Source organism: Carcharodon carcharias, chromosome 20 (genome assembly GCF_017639515.1).
Source record: "Carcharodon carcharias isolate sCarCar2 chromosome 20, sCarCar2.pri, whole genome shotgun sequence".
NCBI lineage: Eukaryota > Metazoa > Chordata > Chondrichthyes > Lamniformes > Lamnidae > Carcharodon > Carcharodon carcharias.
The window spans coordinates 104,136,276-104,154,180 of record NC_054486.1 but is presented as its reverse complement, the minus strand read 5'-3'; the positions used below and the strand labels follow the sequence as shown (position 1 = coordinate 104,154,180).

At 42.6% G+C, this 17,905-nt stretch overlaps 1 protein-coding gene across 6 annotated transcripts in view; it reads left to right on the top strand.

The window, feature by feature from the left end:
• LOC121292823 (centrosomal protein of 128 kDa-like) overlaps positions 1 to 17,905 on the top strand; it is a 327,101-nt gene that overhangs the window by 161,649 nt on the left and 147,547 nt on the right. For 5 of the 6 annotated variants that reach the window (XR_005946333.1, XM_041215267.1, XM_041215266.1 and 2 more), the window contains exons 15-16: positions 7,514 to 7,690; positions 12,594 to 12,653. Coding sequence is in view for 4 of the 6 variants with exons in the window: in XM_041215267.1 (XP_041071201.1) it covers positions 7,514 to 7,690; positions 12,594 to 12,653 (237 nt within the window). In the remaining 2 variants the exon portion in view is untranslated. Of the gene's footprint in view, positions 1 to 7,513; positions 7,691 to 12,593; positions 12,654 to 14,993; positions 15,196 to 15,451; positions 16,429 to 17,905 lie in introns of those variants that run through there. The other variant, XR_005946334.1, reaches the window with a different exon arrangement.

The window sequence follows — 17,905 nt, the reverse complement described above, 5'->3', positions numbered from 1 at the left end:
ACCTGCAGCCAGAGCCAGGATAGAGGACATCACGGCGGGCCTCCACGGCATCCAAATAACACTCCAGTGAAGCGTTATTAAACCTGGGGGCTGCAGTCATTTTGCCTTTCATGGACATCTCTGCAGTAGACGTGGGCTAGAAGCATAGAGATGTGTGCGCGCAACTGGACTTTAATCATGGCGTCAGGCTTGATGAAGCGGCGAGGTGATGGTGTGGCAGGCGAGTGAGAGCCCGCCTGCCATGGAAACGTTGTATTTCCCAGGAATGCTTAAGTAATGAGGCGGGTTTGGGATGATACACCGTGAAAACCCGCCAAGCAGCCGGCAGGTAAATTGTCATTTTACCTGCCCACTACTGCACTTAGTGCAAATCTGGGACAATTCTGCCCCATAATTCCATTGGATTGGGCCCGGTTAAGAGTAAGTGCTCTTGAGGCCACTGATGATAACATTTGTAAATGATGTTGGGGATGATATTGAAAGCAGAATGGAAGCCTAGGTTTGCAGAGGCTGCCAACTTATGTGGCAAATGCAGGGTGTTTGGCCAAGAGGATGATAAGAACTACAAAGACTTTATCAGGTGGCTTGCATATGGTGTTTAAGGCTTGTAAGGTAATGCATGTTGATGCTAAAAATAATGAAATGTTGGCATATTGTTAAATAGAGCAGGTGCAATAGCTGGCTAAGTAGCTGGCCAAATGTAGTAAGTTTCACAGCATAGGCAGCAGTTACAGGGGTAAATAGAATATTGCACTAAGAAGGAATTAGTAATCCTGCAATTCTGGAAAGTGCTGGTGAAGGCAGCATGCCAAATATTGTACTGTGATCATTAAAGGGAGAAACATGGCACTGAGTTCTCAGTTCAACATCAACATACTCTGAGGGTTCTTAATCTTTGGAATTCTCTTCTCCAGAGAGTAGTGGAGGCCGGGTTATTGAATATATTCAAGGCTGAGTCTGGCAGATTTTTTGATTGACAAGGGAATCAAGGGTTTTGGGGCACAGGCAGGGAAGTGAGGTTGAGACCACAATTAGATCAACCATGATCCTGTTGAATGCCAAAGCAGGCTTGATGGGCTGAATGGCCTAGTCCTATTCCTAGCTCTTATGATCATGTGAATGGTTTGAAAATTTGCCGGAGGTTTCTGGGGCGAAGCAGCTTAATTGGCACAGCTGAATAATGCAACTGTATTTTGTTTCTGTACATACTAAAGGTCTTAGCATTGTCAACTCTGACAAGAGGGTGTGGGTTCAAGTCCCACTTCACAGTCTTAGGCAGATAACCTGGGATGGCGTTGCAGTGCAGTTCAGTGAGAGTGTAGGGTAATGTTAAGTTGAGGCCCTTTTGTTGTTCAGGTGGGTGTAAAAGATTCCATGACACTAATTGAAAAAGAGCAGGAGAACCCTGGTGTCCTGCTAACATTTATCCCTCAATTAACATAATATGGGGAGGTAATGGCGTAGTGGTATTGTCACAGGACTAGTAATCCAGAGACCCAGAGTAATGCTCTGGAGACCCGGGTTCGAATCCTGCCACGTCAGATGGTGGAATTTGAATTCAATAAAAATCTGGAATTAAAAGTCCAGTGATGACCATTGTCAATTGTTGTAAAAACCTGTCTGGATCACTAATGTCCTTTAGGAAAATTGTCATCCTTACCTGGCCTACATGTGACTCCAGACCCACAGCAATGTGGTTGACTCATAAATGCCCTCTGAAGTGGCCTAGCAAGCTACTCCGTTGTAACAAGTTGCTACAAAGACACAAAAAAGGAATGAAACCGGACGGACCACCCAACATCGACCTAGGAAATGACAATGGCAATCGCAGCCCTGTCGACCCTGCAAAGTCCTCCTCACTAACATCTGGGGGTGCCAAACTAGTCAAACCTGACATAGACACCCTCACGGAATCATACCTTACAGATAATGTCCCAGACACCACCATCACCATCCCACCGACAGGATTGACCCAGCAGAGCTGGCAGCACATTGGTATACAGTCGGGAGGGAGTTGCCCTGGGAGTCTTCAACATCAACTCCGGACCCCCTGAAGTCTCATGGCATCAGGTCAAACATGGGCAAGGAAACTTCCTGCTGATTACCATGTACCACCCTCCCTCAGCTGATGAATCATTGCTCCTCCATGTTGAACATTGGAGGGTGGCAAGGGCACAGAATGTTCTCTGGGGAGAGGTACTTCAGTGTCCAACACCAAGAGTGGCTTGGTAGAACCACTAATGACCGAGCTGGCCAAGTCCTAAATGACAGCTGCTAGACTGGTTCTGTGGCAGGTGGTGAGGGAACCAACAAGAGGGAAAAACATACTGGACAAACCTGCCTGCCGCCATGTTAAATGGGATAAATTTCGAACAGATCTAGCAACTAAAGACTGGGCATCCATGAGGTGCTGTGGGCCATCAGCAGCAACAGAATTGTACTCAAACGCAACCTGTAACCTCATGGCCTGGCATATCCCCCACTCTACCATTACCATCAAGCTAGGGGATCAACCCTGGTTCAAAGAAGAGTGCAGGAGGACATGCCAAGAGCAGCACCAGGCATGCCTAAAAATGAGGTGTCAACCTGGTGAAGCTATAAAACAGGACTACTTGCGTGCCAAACAACAAAAGCAGCAAGTGAAAGAAGAGCTAAGCAATCCCACAACCAACGGATCAGATCTAAGCTCTGCAGTCCTGCCACATCCAGTCGTGAATGGTGGTGGACAATTAAACAACTCACTGGAGGAGTTGGCTGCATAAATATCCCCATCCTCAATGATGAATGAGCCCAGCACATCAGTGCAAAAGATAAGGCTGAAGCATTTGCAAAAATCTTCAGCCAGAAGTGCTGAGTGGATGATCCATCTCGGCCTCCTCCGGAGGTCCCCAGCATCACAGATGACAGTCTTCAGCCAATTCGATTCACTCCACGTGATATGAAGAAATGGCTGAAGGAACTGGGTACTGCAAAGGCTATGGGCCCTGACAACATTCCGGCCATTGTACTGAAGACTTGTGATCCAGAACTTGCCGTGCTCCAAGTCAAGCTGTTCTGTACAGCCAAAACACTGGCATCTACCCAGCTATGTGGAAAATTGCTCAGGTATGCCCTGTACACAAAAAACAGGACAAAATCCAACCCAGCCAATTACCGCCCCATCAGTCTACTCTTGATCATCAGTAAAGTAATGGAAGGGGTCATCAACAGTGCTATCAAGCGGCACTTGTTTAGCAATAACCTGCTCACTGATGCCCAGTTTGGGTTCCGTCAGGGTCACTCTGCTCCTGACCTCGTTACAGCCTTGGTTCAAACACGGACAAAAGAGCTGAACTCCTGAGGTGAGGTGAGAGTGACTGCCCTTGACATCAAGGCAGCATTTGACTGAGAGTGGTATCATGGAGTCCTAGCAAAGTTGGAGTCCAATGGGAATCAGGGGGAAAACCCTCCCCTGATTGGAGTCATACCTAGCACAAAGGAAGATGGTTGTGATTGTTGGAGGTCAGTCATCTCAGCTCCAGGACATCACTGCAGGAGCTTCTCAGGGTAGTGTCCTTGGCCCAACCCATCTTCAGCTGCTTCATCAGTGACCTTCCTTTCTTCATAAGGTCAGAAGTGGGGATGTTCATGGTTCGGGACTCCTTAGATACTGAAGCAGTCCATGTCCAAATGCAACAAGACCTGGACAATATCCAGGCTTGGGCTGACAAGTGGCAAGTAACATTCGTGCCACACAAGAGTCAGGCAATGATCATCTCCAACAAGACCGAATCCAACCATCGCCACTTGATGTTCAATGGCATTACCATCACTGAATCATCCACTATCAACATCCTGGGGGTTACCATTGACCAGAAACTGAACTGGACTAACCATATGGCTGCAGGGTGACCAGGGATGGGAACTGAACATCCAGGGGTATTCAGTATTTAGGAAGGACAGACAAAAAGGAAAAGGTGCTGTAGTTGCATCGCTGGTTAAAGAGGAAATTAAGGCAACAGTGAGGAAAGATATTAGCTCCGACGATGTGGAAGCTGTATGGATAGAGCTGAGAAACACTAAGGGGCACGAAATGTCAGTGGGGGTTTTATATAGACCCCCAAACTGTTGTGGTGATTTTGGGAATGGCATTAAACAGGAAATTAGAGACGCATGTAATAAAGGAACATATGTAATTATGGGTGACTTTAATATGCATATAGATTGGGCAAATCAAATTAGTAACAATACCGTAGAGGAAGAATTCCTGGAGTGAATACGTGGTGTTTTTCTGGAACAATACGTTGAGGAACCAACGAGAGAACAGGCCATCCTTGGCTGGGTATTGTGTAATGAGAAAGGAATAATTGGCAATCTAGTTGTGTGAGGCCCCTTGGAGATGAGCTACCATAATATGATAGAATTCTTCATCAAGATGGAGAGTGACATAGTTGATTCTGACACTTGGGTCCTAAATCTTAATAAAGGAAATATGATGGTATGAGGCGTGAGTTGGCTATGATGGATTGGGAAATGTTACTTAAAGGGATGACGGTGGATAGGCAATGGCAAACATTCAAAGAGCGCATGGGGTGAACTGCAACAATTGTTTATTGCTGTCTGACGCAAAAGTAAAACAGGAAATGTGGCCAAACCATGGCTTACAAGGGAAATTAGACATAGTATTAGATGCAAGGAAGAGACATGCAAATTGGCCAGAAAAAACAACAGACTTGAGTATTGGGAGCAGTTTAGAATTCAGCAAAGGAGGGCCAAGGGATTGATTAAGAAGAAGAAAATAGAGTATGAGAGTAAGCTTGCAGGGAACATAAAAATTGTCTGTAAAAGTTTCTATAGGTATGTGAAGAGAAAAAGGTTGGTGAAGATAAATGTAGGTCCCTTACAGTCAGAAACAGGGGAATTTATAATGGGGAACAAAGAAATGGCTGACCAACTAAATACATACTTTGCTTCTGTCTTCACAAAGGAGGACACAAATAACATACCAGAAAAGTTGGGGAACCACAGGGTTTAGTGAGAGGGAGGAACTGAAAGAAATCAGTATTAGTAGGGAAATGGTGTTGGGGAAATTGATGGGATTGAAGGCCGATAAATCCCCAGGGCCTGATAATCTACATCCCAGAGTACTTAAGGAAGTGGCCCTAGAAATGGTGGATGCATTAGTGGTCATCTTCTGCGATTCTATAGACTCTGGAACAGTTCCTATAGATTGAAAGGTAGCTAATATAACCCCACTATTTAAAAAAGGAGGCAGAGAGAAAACTGAATTATAGACCAATCAGCCTGACATCAGTAGTGGGGAAAATTCTAGAGTCCATTATAAAAGATATAATAGCTGTGCATGTGGAAAACAGTGGCAGAATCGGACAGAGTCAGCATGGATTTATGAAAAGGAAATCATGCTTGACAAATATACTGGAATTTTTTGAGGTGGCAACTGGTAGAGTTGATGAGGGGGAGCCAGTGGATGTGGATTATTTGGACTTTCAGAAGACTTTCAACAAAGTCCAACATAAGAAATTGGCGTGTAAAATTAAAGCGCATGGGATTGGGGGTAGTGTATTGAGATGGATAGAAAACTGGTTGGCAGACAGGAAACAATGAGTGGTAATAAATGGGTCTTTTTCCGAATGGCAGACAGTGACTAGTGTGGTACTGCAGGGATTGGTGCTGGGGCCCCAGTTATTTACAATATATATTAATGACTTAGATGAGGGAATTAAATGTAATATCCCCAAATTTGCAGATGACACAAATCTGGGTGGGAGGATGAGCTGTGAGGAGGATGCAGAGATGCTTCAGTGTAATTTGGACAAGCTGAGTGAGTGGGCAAATGCATAGCAGATGCAATATAATATGGATAAATGTGAGGTTATCCACTTTGGTAGCAAAAACAGGAAGGTAGATTATTATCTGAGTGGCTACAAATTGAGAGGGGAATGTGCAACGAGCAGCAGGCGGTAAAGGCGGCAAATGGTATGTTGGCCTTCATAGCCAGAGGATTTGAGTACACGAACAGGGATGTCTTGCTGCAATTGTACAGGGCCTTGGTGAGACCACATCTGGAATATTGTGTGCAGTTTTGGTCTCCTTATCTGAGGAAGGATGTACTTGCTATAGAGGGGGTGCAGCGGAGGTTTACCCGACTGATTCCTGGGATGGCGGGGCTGACATATGAGGAGAGATTGAGTCGATTAGGATTACATTCACTGGAGTTCAGAAGAATGTGGGGAGATCCCATAGAAGCCTATAAAATTCTAACAGGACTAGACAGGGTAAATGCAGGAAGGATGTACCTGATGGTGGGGGAGTCCAGAACCAGGGGTCACAGTCTGACGATAGGGGATAGACCATTTAGGTCTGAGATGAGGAGAAATTTCTTCACCCAGAGAGTGGTGAGCCTGTGGAATTCGTTACCACAGAAAGTAGTTGAGACCAAAGCTTTGTATGTTTTCAAGAAAGAGTTAGATAAAGCTCTTGGGGCAAAAGGGATCAAAGGGTATGGGGAGAAAGCGGGAGCAGGCTATTGAGTTGGATTATCAGCCATGATTATAATGAATGGTGGAGCAGGCTCAATGGGCTGAATGGCCTACTGCTGCTCCTTGTTTCTATATAAATACTGTGGCTACAAGAGCAGGTCAGAGGCTAGAAATCGTGCGATGAGTAACTCACCTCCTGATTCCCCAAAGTCTGTCCACGATCTACAAAGCACAAGTCAGGAATGTGACGGAATACTCCCCACTTGCCTGGTTGAGTGCAGCTCCTACAACACTGAAGAAGCTGTACACCATCCGGGACAAAGCAGTCCACTTGATTGGTACCACATCCACAAACATTCACTACCCCCCCACCCCCCCTCCCCCCCACCCAAACCACTGACACACAGTAGCAGCAGTATGTACCATCTACAAGATGCATTGCAGGAATTCGCCAAGGCTCCTTAATCAGCACCTTCCAAACCCACAACCGCTATGATCTAGAAGGACAAGGGCAGCTGATAGATGGGAACAGCATCAGCTGGAAGTTCCCCTCCAAATCACTCACCATCCTGACTTGAAAATATATCGCCGTTCCTTCACTGTCGCTGGGTCAAAATCCTGGAACTCCCTCCCTAACAGCACTGTGGATGTACCTACACCACATGGACTGCAGCGGTTCAAGAAAGCAGCTCACCGCCACTTTCTCAAGGGCAACTAGGGATGAGCAATAAATGCTGACCCAGCCAGCGAAGCCTACATCCTGTGAATGAATAAATTTTTTTTAAAACAAAGAACAAATTATCTAATCCTTTGTCTACTACTATTTGTTGCATCTTGCTATGTACACATTGGCTGCACTTCCCTACATTGCAAAACTGACTATACTTCAAAAGTACTTGTGAAGCGTTTTGGGGATAGCCTGGCACAATATAAATCCAAGTTGCTTTTTTCTCCTTTGTCTTTCTGCACTGAAGCATTGAATACACTTATAGTTGAGAAACCTGTAACGTTGATCATTTATGTTGCTTCTGCAGGGTAAGCTGGCAGTTAACGGTGAAGAATGTGCAAGGCAACTGGAGCAAATAACATTTCAGCTTAAAGATCAGATTAGAAGAGTCCAAACAGAGCAAGAGACGATCCTTTGTGCTGTAGGAAAAGAAATTGATGCTGCGTGTGATTTCCTCTCCAGGGATCCTGGTGACAAGTTCAAAGTAATCAATGTAAACTCTTATTGACTTTACGCAACTAACTTCAGTTTGTTTTCCCCCTCCACCACCACCTGCTACGTTAAACTCTGTCATCTGTATTTCATTTTTCAGCAAATACCACAAGCAGATGACCTGTATTTAAGCCTTTGTTGACGATGCGCTGTTGATGAGAATGAATGGAGATGTGTGTGAGCAGCTTGGCGTGACTTTGGCTTTGAGATTTCTTCCGGTCCTCTTCTCACTTCTCATTTGGATTTGTGACTCCTAATCCATAATGAAACATTATAATACAGAGAAGTTCTCTATGGGCTTACCCTTTTCCTATCTCTAACTTCCTCCAGCCCTACAACCCTCTGAGATCTCTGTGCTCTTCCAATTCTGGCCTCATGCGCATCTGATTTTAGGTACTCCACCATATTCCTTAATCTGCTTAAGCCTCAAGCTCTGGAATTCCCTTCCTAAACCCTTCCACCTCAGTCATTATGGCACATAAGAAGGCCATTCGGTCTATCAAACCTATGCTGGCTCTCTAGAGCAATCCAATCCCTTGTCCCAGTCTCCTCCAACCCTGCCACCTTTTAAGTTCATTTTCATTAAGTGCCTCTCCAATTTCCTTTATAAATCATCGATCGTCTCTGTTTCCTACCCGTAGGCAGTGAGCTTGAGATCATTTTCAGTTGCTGAGTAAAAAAGTTCTTCCTCGCTTCCCCTGTGATATCTCTTGGCCAAAATCTAAATCTGTGTCCCCTAGACCTTGTACCATCAGCTAAAGGGAATAGCTTTTATTTTGTCTACCTTACCTATCATAATGTATACCTCTTTCAGTTCTCCCCTCAACCTCCATTTACTTCAAGGAGAACAATCCCAATTTCTCCAACCTAACCTTGTAGCCAAATTCCCTGGAATAATTCTGAAAAAGCCTCTCTGCATCCTCTCAGGGCCCTTCGTTCACATCCTTCTGAAAGTGCTGAATGTAATAGTCTAGTTGTGGCCTTACCAGAACTTTGTACAGGTTCAGCATAACTCATCTGCTGCTGTACTCAATACCTCCATTTATGAAGCCCAAGATCACATAAGGTTTGCTAACTATACTCTTAATATGTCCACCTTCAAAGATCTGTGCACATGAGCCCCCAGATCTCTCTGTCCGTGCACTCTTTAAAACTGTGCCATTAAGTATATGTTGCCTCTTGCTATCCCTTCTGCCAAACTGCATCACCTCACAGTTCCCTAGTAAATTCCATCAACTACTTACCCGCCCCTCTACCAACCTTTCTCTGTCCTGTTGCAGTCAATTGGTAGCATCCTTACTGTTTGCCACACCTGCAAGTTTTGTATCATTGGTAAATTTTGAAATTTTACTCTATTCCAACATCCAAATTATTTATGTGTTGGCTAACTCGCAAGCCTGGATTTGAAGGAGCTGACTTCTCCCCTCTAACATACCAGACAGCAACAGAACCTATGAGATGCCAACAATATATGTAATATATATATATATATATATATATATATATAAAACAGTGGTTCTAGCCCTGACCCTTGGGGTACACCATTGTCTACCACTTTCCAGTCTGAAAAACAACCATTTACCACAACTTGCTGTTTTCTGTCATTAAGCCAATTTTTTTATCCAAGCTGACACTGACCCTCCTATTCCATGAACCTTGAATTTTGGTAACCAGCCTTTTAAGTTGTACATTGTCAAACATTTTTTAAAAATCCATAAAGACAGCATGCTGCATTCCCTTCATCAACCTTCTCTGTCACTCCACCTCAGAAGAGCAGGTAAGTTATCTTCGGTGCCCATATAGATAGCATCACCCCTTCATCAACCTTCTCTGTTACTTCATCAAAAGTTTCATTTAGATTAATCATGATCTACCACTTACAAAATCTGTGCTGGCTCTTCCTAATTAACTTGAACATCGCCAAGTACCCATTCATGTTTTCCATGATTATAGTTTTAAAAACTTTACCCACCACGGATGATGGCCTGGAGTTACTAGGGATGTCCTTACACCCTATCTTGAATAAGGATGTCTTTTTTGCCACTATCCAATCTTCTGGCACCGCCTCTACCCTTTAAGACACTACTTTAAAACCTTACCCCTGTGCCCAGCTCTCCCAATATCATCTATGTCAAGTTTTATTTGATAATGTCTTTCATGCCCTAACGATGCTGCAAATGAAATGCTTTTGAAGTGTAGGCACTATTGTTTTGTAAGCAAGCCAATTTTTACAAAGCAAGGTGTCACAACCAGCAGTGAGACCCCTCAGTCTTTATTCGTGGTGTTGGCCAGGATACCAGGTGATGTACTCTTCCTGCTTTTCTTTTTGATTTCACCTACATGAAAGCAATTAAAGCTTTGGCAAAATATCTCAACCAAAAGGATGTACTTCCTCAGCACTGCACTAAACTGTAGCCAAGGTGCCCAATTCACTGGAGTGAGGCTTGAGCTCACAACCTCTGACTTAAGAGGCAGGAGCTCCACTACGAGGCTCAGCTGACACGAGCCTGCAGTATTGTATATGTCAGAATATCCTTTATCATATTTATATTAGAAAGTTTAACTTCAGAGAACATGTACTTGAAGAATGAGGGAACAGATGAATATGTGAAAAAAGCTTCTGTTTACCCTCCTCCTCACTTTTGTCTGTTCACCAGTTTGGCCATTTATTTTAACTCAGTTTAACTTAAGTGCAGATGATAAAAACTCTAGCTGCTTGCATTCCTTTGACAATACATTGCCTTTATGCATGTATTTTTTATTTTGATGTTTTTCAATCCCAGCACTGCACCATAAATCAGTTAAGAGGCAGTGAAGTATTGTGAATAACAATTGAAATAATAGATTTTTATTTTGCTGCTTTTATTCAATGTGGTCACATTTTTGACTTCTTAAATTCTGTGAACCTGGATTCTATAGACAGTTAAATTGCATTCAGTTGATTCTTCTACTGCAGCCTTTCCTGTTGATCGTTCATGGCTCAGTCGGTAGCTCCTTGCATCTCTGTCACAAGGTTGTGGGTTCAGGTTCCACTCCAGGAATTAAACACAAAAATCAAGGCTGACATTCCAGTGCATAACTGGGAGAGTGCTGCACCATCGGGGATTCTGTCTTTCGGATGAGACAGGTCTACCATCTTAAGTTGTTGGAAAAGATCCCATTGCACTCCGCCTCAGAAGAGCAGGAAAGTTATCTTTGGTGTCCTGGCCAATATTTATTTTCCAATCAGCTTCTCAAAAACAGATTATCTGGTAATTATTGCATTGCTGTTTATGGGAGCAATGTACAAACTGGCTGCTGTGTTTCCTATATTACAACAGTGACTATACTTTCAAAAATACTTTGTTAGCTCTAAAGCACTTTGGGACAAGTGGTGGTTGTGAAAAGCATAATATAATACAAGTATAATAAAAACAAAACACTGCAGATCTGAAATAAAAGTAGGAAGTGCTGGAAAAGTTCAACAGGTCTGGCAGCATCTGTGGAGAGAGAAACAGTGTTAAAGTTTCAAACCCAATATGACTTCTTTAGAACCGGGAGTCATATTGAACTTGACGCTAACTCTGTTTCTTTCTCCACAGATGCTGCCAGACCTGCTGAGTTTTTCCAGCACTTTCTGTGTATATTACAAAAATACAAGTGTTCCTTTTTGATCTCCTGCAAAATTGCCTCTACACAGATGCTCGATCAGTCTTTTCCAGAAGAGGGTGCTAAATTATTACAAGTCACCCCTTGCTTAAATACTGTAATTGTTAGCAATCTTAACTACAACTACAGGACGAATACGACTGAACAGTCTTAAATCGTACCTGAAAGTAATTTATTGCTTGAAGCACTGATACTGTCATTGTATAATTTTAATGGCTGACACCTTGCTGCCATTATACTGGCACTGAGGAATGAATAATTTCAGGTAAGTAGTTATATTGGAAGGTTCCTTCACTATCTACAATTTCACCAGTTTTCTAAATGGATTTTCCAATAATTTACTGATTTCAAATCCTGCTGCAGAGCCAGTTGCCTAAGGTAATGAACCTCTATCCAGCACCACTACATATCTCGGTCCTATCTAAGTGCATCCACCATGTGTTGGCAAAAAAAATGCTTCTGATGAACTCCCAATTTATATTAATTGGGGATTTAACAATCGGTTAACTGAAATTAAGGCTATAATTCTATCTTGGGTTTCAGTTGCCATTCATGAACAGCTCCAACCAGCTGCTCTTGGCCTTCCTTCGGCTGCTTATTTATCTTGTTGCTGTTGTGTGATCTTGCTGCGTGTGAAATGCCGCTGCCTTTGTCCACCGAACAGATGCATTTCAAAAGTTAATCACTGAATTTGCAGGTGTTTGAGCGATGTGGTAATATGTGCGTTTAATGTTTTTCTGATTTTGTGATGCCATCAGAATCTCTGGACACAATCTCTCCCCTTGGAACTCCCTGCTAGGCAATGCCGTATGTTTTGTGGACAGGTACATAGCTGTTACGGTGCAAACAGAGCTACATGTTTTTTTATAAGATGCAAATAATATCCTGCAGGGCAGGAACAACTTGTGATGGGCTGACTTGCAAATCACATTTAGTTTTCTGCATTAAAAAAAATATGCAGATGATGAAGGGTGACTTGTGACTAACTGGAGTTGGTAAGAGGCTGAGTGCTGATGACTTCCTAACTGTTCTTCTGTGTACAAGCTTCCCAGAGATTGTGTTTCAGGGCTTCGGCAGGAAATCAATCAAGGTTCATGCTTTAGAATCGTGGGCCTAATTAATTTCCTTTATAAACTGTATGAAATTGCCACCTGGAAAGTAGTTTTTTTTTCTCTCTCGAGCAATCATTCTTTCCGTATGCAATCTCTTCTGTTAACAAACAAACAACAATCTAATTTTCTTTGCAGGCAATAACACTTACACCTGGATTAGAAAATGATCCCCATCGCTGGCTGGCCGAAATGAAGGTACGTATTCAGGGCACCGGTCTGATTAACTACTTATGGTGCTGGAAAATTTACAAAAAAGGGCTTTGGCATACTGGCAGCAATGCTTTCAGGGTCACAGAAGATGGCAGTATACATGAGCTCCGTGAAAATGTTTAAAATGAAGGAGCTGAGGGTATGTGATGGGATGATATAAGAAGACCTAATAAAGGTTTAAAATTTTGAAGGGGTTGGTAGGGTAAACACAGAGAAGATGTTTCCACGTGGGAAATCCAAAACCACTATCAGATAGTCACTAATAAATTTGAATAAAGAATTCAGGAAGCACTTCTTTAAACAGAGAATTGTTAGAATATACAATTCATCATGGAGTAGTTCAGGAGAATAGCATAGATGCATTTGGGGGCAGCTAAATAGTATATCATCTAATAGCACCGAAGAGGCCATTAGGCCCACTGTGTTTGTGCTGGCTCTTTGAAAGAACTGACCAGTTTATTTCCCTATAACCCTGCAAATTAGTCTTCAAGCTTTATTCCTATTGAATCTGATTCCACCACCCTGTCAAGTAGTATATTCCAGATCTTAACATTCTGTTACCTTGATGAGGTCTGCCCATAACCACTTTTATTCCAAGGAGAACAATTCCAGCTGCTCCAACTTTTTCACATAACTAAAGTACCTGGTATCATTCTGTAAACCTCCTCTGTACTCTCACCATGGCCTTGACATTCTTTTTAAAGTGTGGCATCCAGAATTGTACACAATACCCCAGCTGAGTCCTAACCAGTAATTTGTAAAGACTTAGCATGACGAAGCTAAGTATCCCATGATGTTTTTTTTAAATGCCTCATCAACTTACCTTGCTCCCTTCAAAGATTTGTGAATGTTCTTTCTGCTCTTGCATCACCTCTTAAAATTGTACCATTTAGTTTATATTGCCTCTCTGTTGTTCCTCCCAAAATGCACTACTTCACAATTCTCCATCTAAGTTGCATCTGCCATGTGTCTGCCCACTTCAGTCTGTCTATGTGCTCCTGCAGTCTTCTACAATGCTGCATGCTACCCTGCTATGTTGCCAAGTTTTGTATCATCTACAAATTTCAAAATTGTACTCTTTACATTTGGTCTTAGAACCAAGAAGAGCAATAGTCCTAATACCGAACTGTAGGGGAACCCATTGCATAATTATCATGAAGGAGAAAGGAATAGAAGGATTTGCAAATAGGGTTATAAAATGGAGAGAAGGATGAGGTTTGTATGGAGCACAAACATTGGCATGGACCAGTTAGGCCAAAGGCTTATTTCTATACTGTCATTTCTATGTAATTTTGAGATGAGATGGACAGGTTTGACCAGAACGGGCCAGGCTTGTGAATAGCCTTTTCCTTTTCCTAAAATTATGTTGTTGTCAAGAGTATTACTTGGCAATGCTTAGAGTGCTTTAATTTTCCTTTGGAGTGCATTGGAAATAGTAGACCAACAAATCTTATCTTAAAAAATCATAAAGAGCACCAAGACCAAATCCTAAATTTAAACTTGCATACGAAAGTTTATTTTAAATACTTTAATGGCCAACCTGTGCAGTGGGAAGAATCTTATGCAGTTTTAGAACCCTCAGTTGACTGAAAATTATTCTGGATGATCTGGAGACAGTGGTGTGGTGGTATTGTCACTGGACTAGTAATCCAGACACCCAGGATAATACTCTGAGAACTCGGGTTCGAATCCTGACACAGCAGATGGTAGAATTTGAATTCAATAAAAATCTGGAATTGAAAGTCTAATGATCATGAAACCATTGTCGATTGTTGTAAAAACCCATATGGTTCACTAATGTCCTTTAGAGAAGGAAGTCTGCTGTCCTTATCTGGTCTGGCCTACATATGACTCCAGACCCACAGCCATGTGGTTGACTCTTAACTGTCCTCTGAACAAATGCTGGCCTAGCCAGCGATGCCCGCAAAGCCATGAATGAATAAAACAAGAGTTCTGGGCCTTAAGTCTGAGCGCTGCACTGCCTTTCCAGTTGGAAAATACCCTTATGCTTTCATTCTCATATTAAATGTCATATTGTGCGGGTTTTGTGATTATTAGATTGTTTTTAAAGAGGATTTTGTAGATGAGACTAATAATTCTTCCAGCAGGAAACGAAAGGAAACTCATCAGATGTCACTTGTTTAAATATACTCATGTTCCCAATTAAAATAAATAAACCGCCCTGACTTGCACAAATGCCTTTCCCTTACTCCTTGCAGATAAATGGAGATAATCGGTCTTGACACAATACTTGCAGTAAAAATGAATTCTCTACTCTAGCTTGCTGGAAAATTATCTCTTTTCCTTTGTTTCTTTTAAAAAAAGAAAAACTGTCAAATGTCAAAGATTGGGTGTATTTCTGAGGGCTCTCAGAATTGCATTGATCATCCAAGATGGATGGGTCCACCAAAGGACCTTTGATAAAATGAAAGCACTAGTGCAAGAAACTGATGTGTCGAAAGGATACAATTACCATGGGCCCCAAGAAATGTCCCAAGCTGTGGGGAACCTGACTCCACTGCTTCTGGTGAGTGCTTCCTAACTTTATATCATGTTCTTATTATATTGTTTATGGATATCAATTATTAATGCAGATTATGTGATGTGCTTTGTAATAATTTAACCAGAAGCACTTTTGAACCAAATGAGTCACTTTTTTGGGGGGTGTGCTTGAAGCTGATGCACACTCCCTTTAACAAAATTCTTGCAAAGTTTCATTGTGTTATACTTAGATTGACATCATCCAACGCCAATTAAGCAAAATATATTTCTTCTTTCCGTAGATAATGGAGTCAGCACATGAGGCACACCTCATGATTCCCTGGAGGGGGAGAGAAGACTTTCTCATGCCAAGAGGAAAGTTTAGTTGTTGAAGAAATCCTTGTTGGGAGCAACTTAATTGTCTTTAGATTAAAAGAAGAACTTTGGGACCAGCGAAAGACCTTTAGGCCCAATAAATACTGCACCACTTTCCTATGTTGACTCTACAAATCTACTATGTTACTTCTTAGAAGTATGTTGATTTATCCCTCGATGCCTCAACTTTTCTGTCTGCTTCAGTGATTTTTCTTTGCTAACTCCTTCCAAATGGAAAGCCTGACTTGGCTTCTTGTAACTGATTGTCCCCTGGCGTGGCAGAGTTTTTATTGTCATGACCAATTTACCTGACCCAATTCCCTTCATAATCTTCCATTAGGTCATCTCCAAAGTGTCAACTGTCCTAAGAAAACAAGCTTTTCTTTCTTCACCTCTTAACTAGGATTTCTAATACCTGAAATTATATTTATTGCCCCGCCTGTACCCTCTCAAGAGCAGTAACAAGCTGTCTGTGGCAGTGACTGCAACTGCTCCATAATGCTGCAGATAGGGCCTGACCAGTAGTCTATTTAGCAACAATACAACTGCATTTCAGCCAGCCCCTAACATTGAGGTATCTCCCACAGGGCCAATGTAAATAAGAGCTAAACATTAGCCAGAGTTCATGGATGCCAACCTACCCCTCTTCCAAAAGGAAACTCGGAAGAATTTAGCCTCGAGTCCTAAACTAGAGAAATGTGAAGGTTGGGTCAAAGGGTCATGGGTTTCTGATCTGTGTGCAGTTTTGACAAATGAGTCAGTTCTGCTGAGTAAGTGAAGTGAGGTATTACTTCTCAGACCTCCTGATGGTGAGCTAATGTTCACTGAATTACATCGTAGAATTTTTGCACCTTTTAACTAAGTAATTGCCTTTAGTATTTATATTTTAAATGGGGTTATGAATACAATTTCATCATTTTAACTTTTAACCTGTTTACAGTGTAGTTAATTTTTTCAACATGAAACTTTTATATGTTCTTTGGAATAAAATATATTCACTAGTTCTTTGTTCTGAGTCCTTTTTAATGGTCTTTCTTGCATAATTCATACAGATGTTGTAGATCATTCAACATAGCAGTGCAATGTGGTATGCATCTTCTGAAAACTTAGAGATTTCTGATGTCTTATGCTATTGGTCTTGTCTTTATTTACAGTTTAATGTATTAATTGGTTTGGATGGTACTATTTTGACTTAACACCCCTTTTCCCAGCCATTGGGTCGAATCAGAGCACCTGTAACTTCAGTTTCCGGTTTAATCCTGTTAGCTGAATCTTAAAGCCCATATCCTACACATTGCCAAGATTGTTTATTTCCACCTCTGCCCCATGCTACCAAGATCTTTATCCATACCTTCATGCACTTTGCCAGGGAGATCAATTACTAAACATGTCTTTCTTTGCTGGCCCTCCATTTTCTACTCTAACTTGTTCAGAGCAGTGCTGCATATATCCTCCCCTGCACTGGCCCATAACTCTTGTCCTTGCTGATCAACTCTGGTTTATAGCATCCCCAACAAAATGCATTTGAAATTCATGGGGCAGAATTTTCCCGTCAGCGATTTGGGGGCGGGGCCTACTCGCCGACAGGAAAATGTCGCGGGATGATGTCGGGAGGAACCCCCGATGTCATCCTGGTCCATTTAAATATTGAGGAAGGCGGGCAGGCAGCGAAATCAGCTGTCCGCCTGCCGACCTGTCAATGGCCAATTAAGGCCGTTGACAGGCTAATTAAGATAATTAAAGGCCCTGCCCGTCCAAGCTTAAGGCTGGCGGGCAGACCAGGAGCCCCAGTGGGCTTCTGATAATACATGAAACCTCATCCACTGGCGGGATGAGGTTTCATGTCTATTTTTAAAAACTTCAATAAAGTTTATGTGCTTCTTATTAACATGTCTCATCTCGTGTGACATTGTCGCATGAGGGGGACAAGTTAATAATTTTAATATTTTCTATTTTCAAAGATTTTTATACTGTCAGTAATCTCCCTGAGACAGCACCTTGTCTCAGGGAGATGTGCCCTCTTTCGAGCACATGCGTGAAAGAGCGCACTTTGACAGTTGGGGAATCGCTCCTCCACCCTGCACAGGAAGAGCACAGCGCTTCCTGTCGGGCAGGCCCCTGGGCAGGCCTTAATTGGTCCACCCACTTAAAATGGCAGCGGGCCCCGTTTTGGCAGCGGAGTTCGGCTGCCCGCCTGCCACCGAACCAGTGGGGCCCGCCCATCAAGGTAAAAATTCTGGCCATAGTGTTGTTGACAACTCCCCCCCCACTCCCATCATCTTTCCCCATAATATCTATGTAATGTTGTATCCCCATTGAGTGGCCTGGTCACCTGACTGGGGACTTCTGTGCATTCCCTTCTCCCTTTGCCCCACCATTGG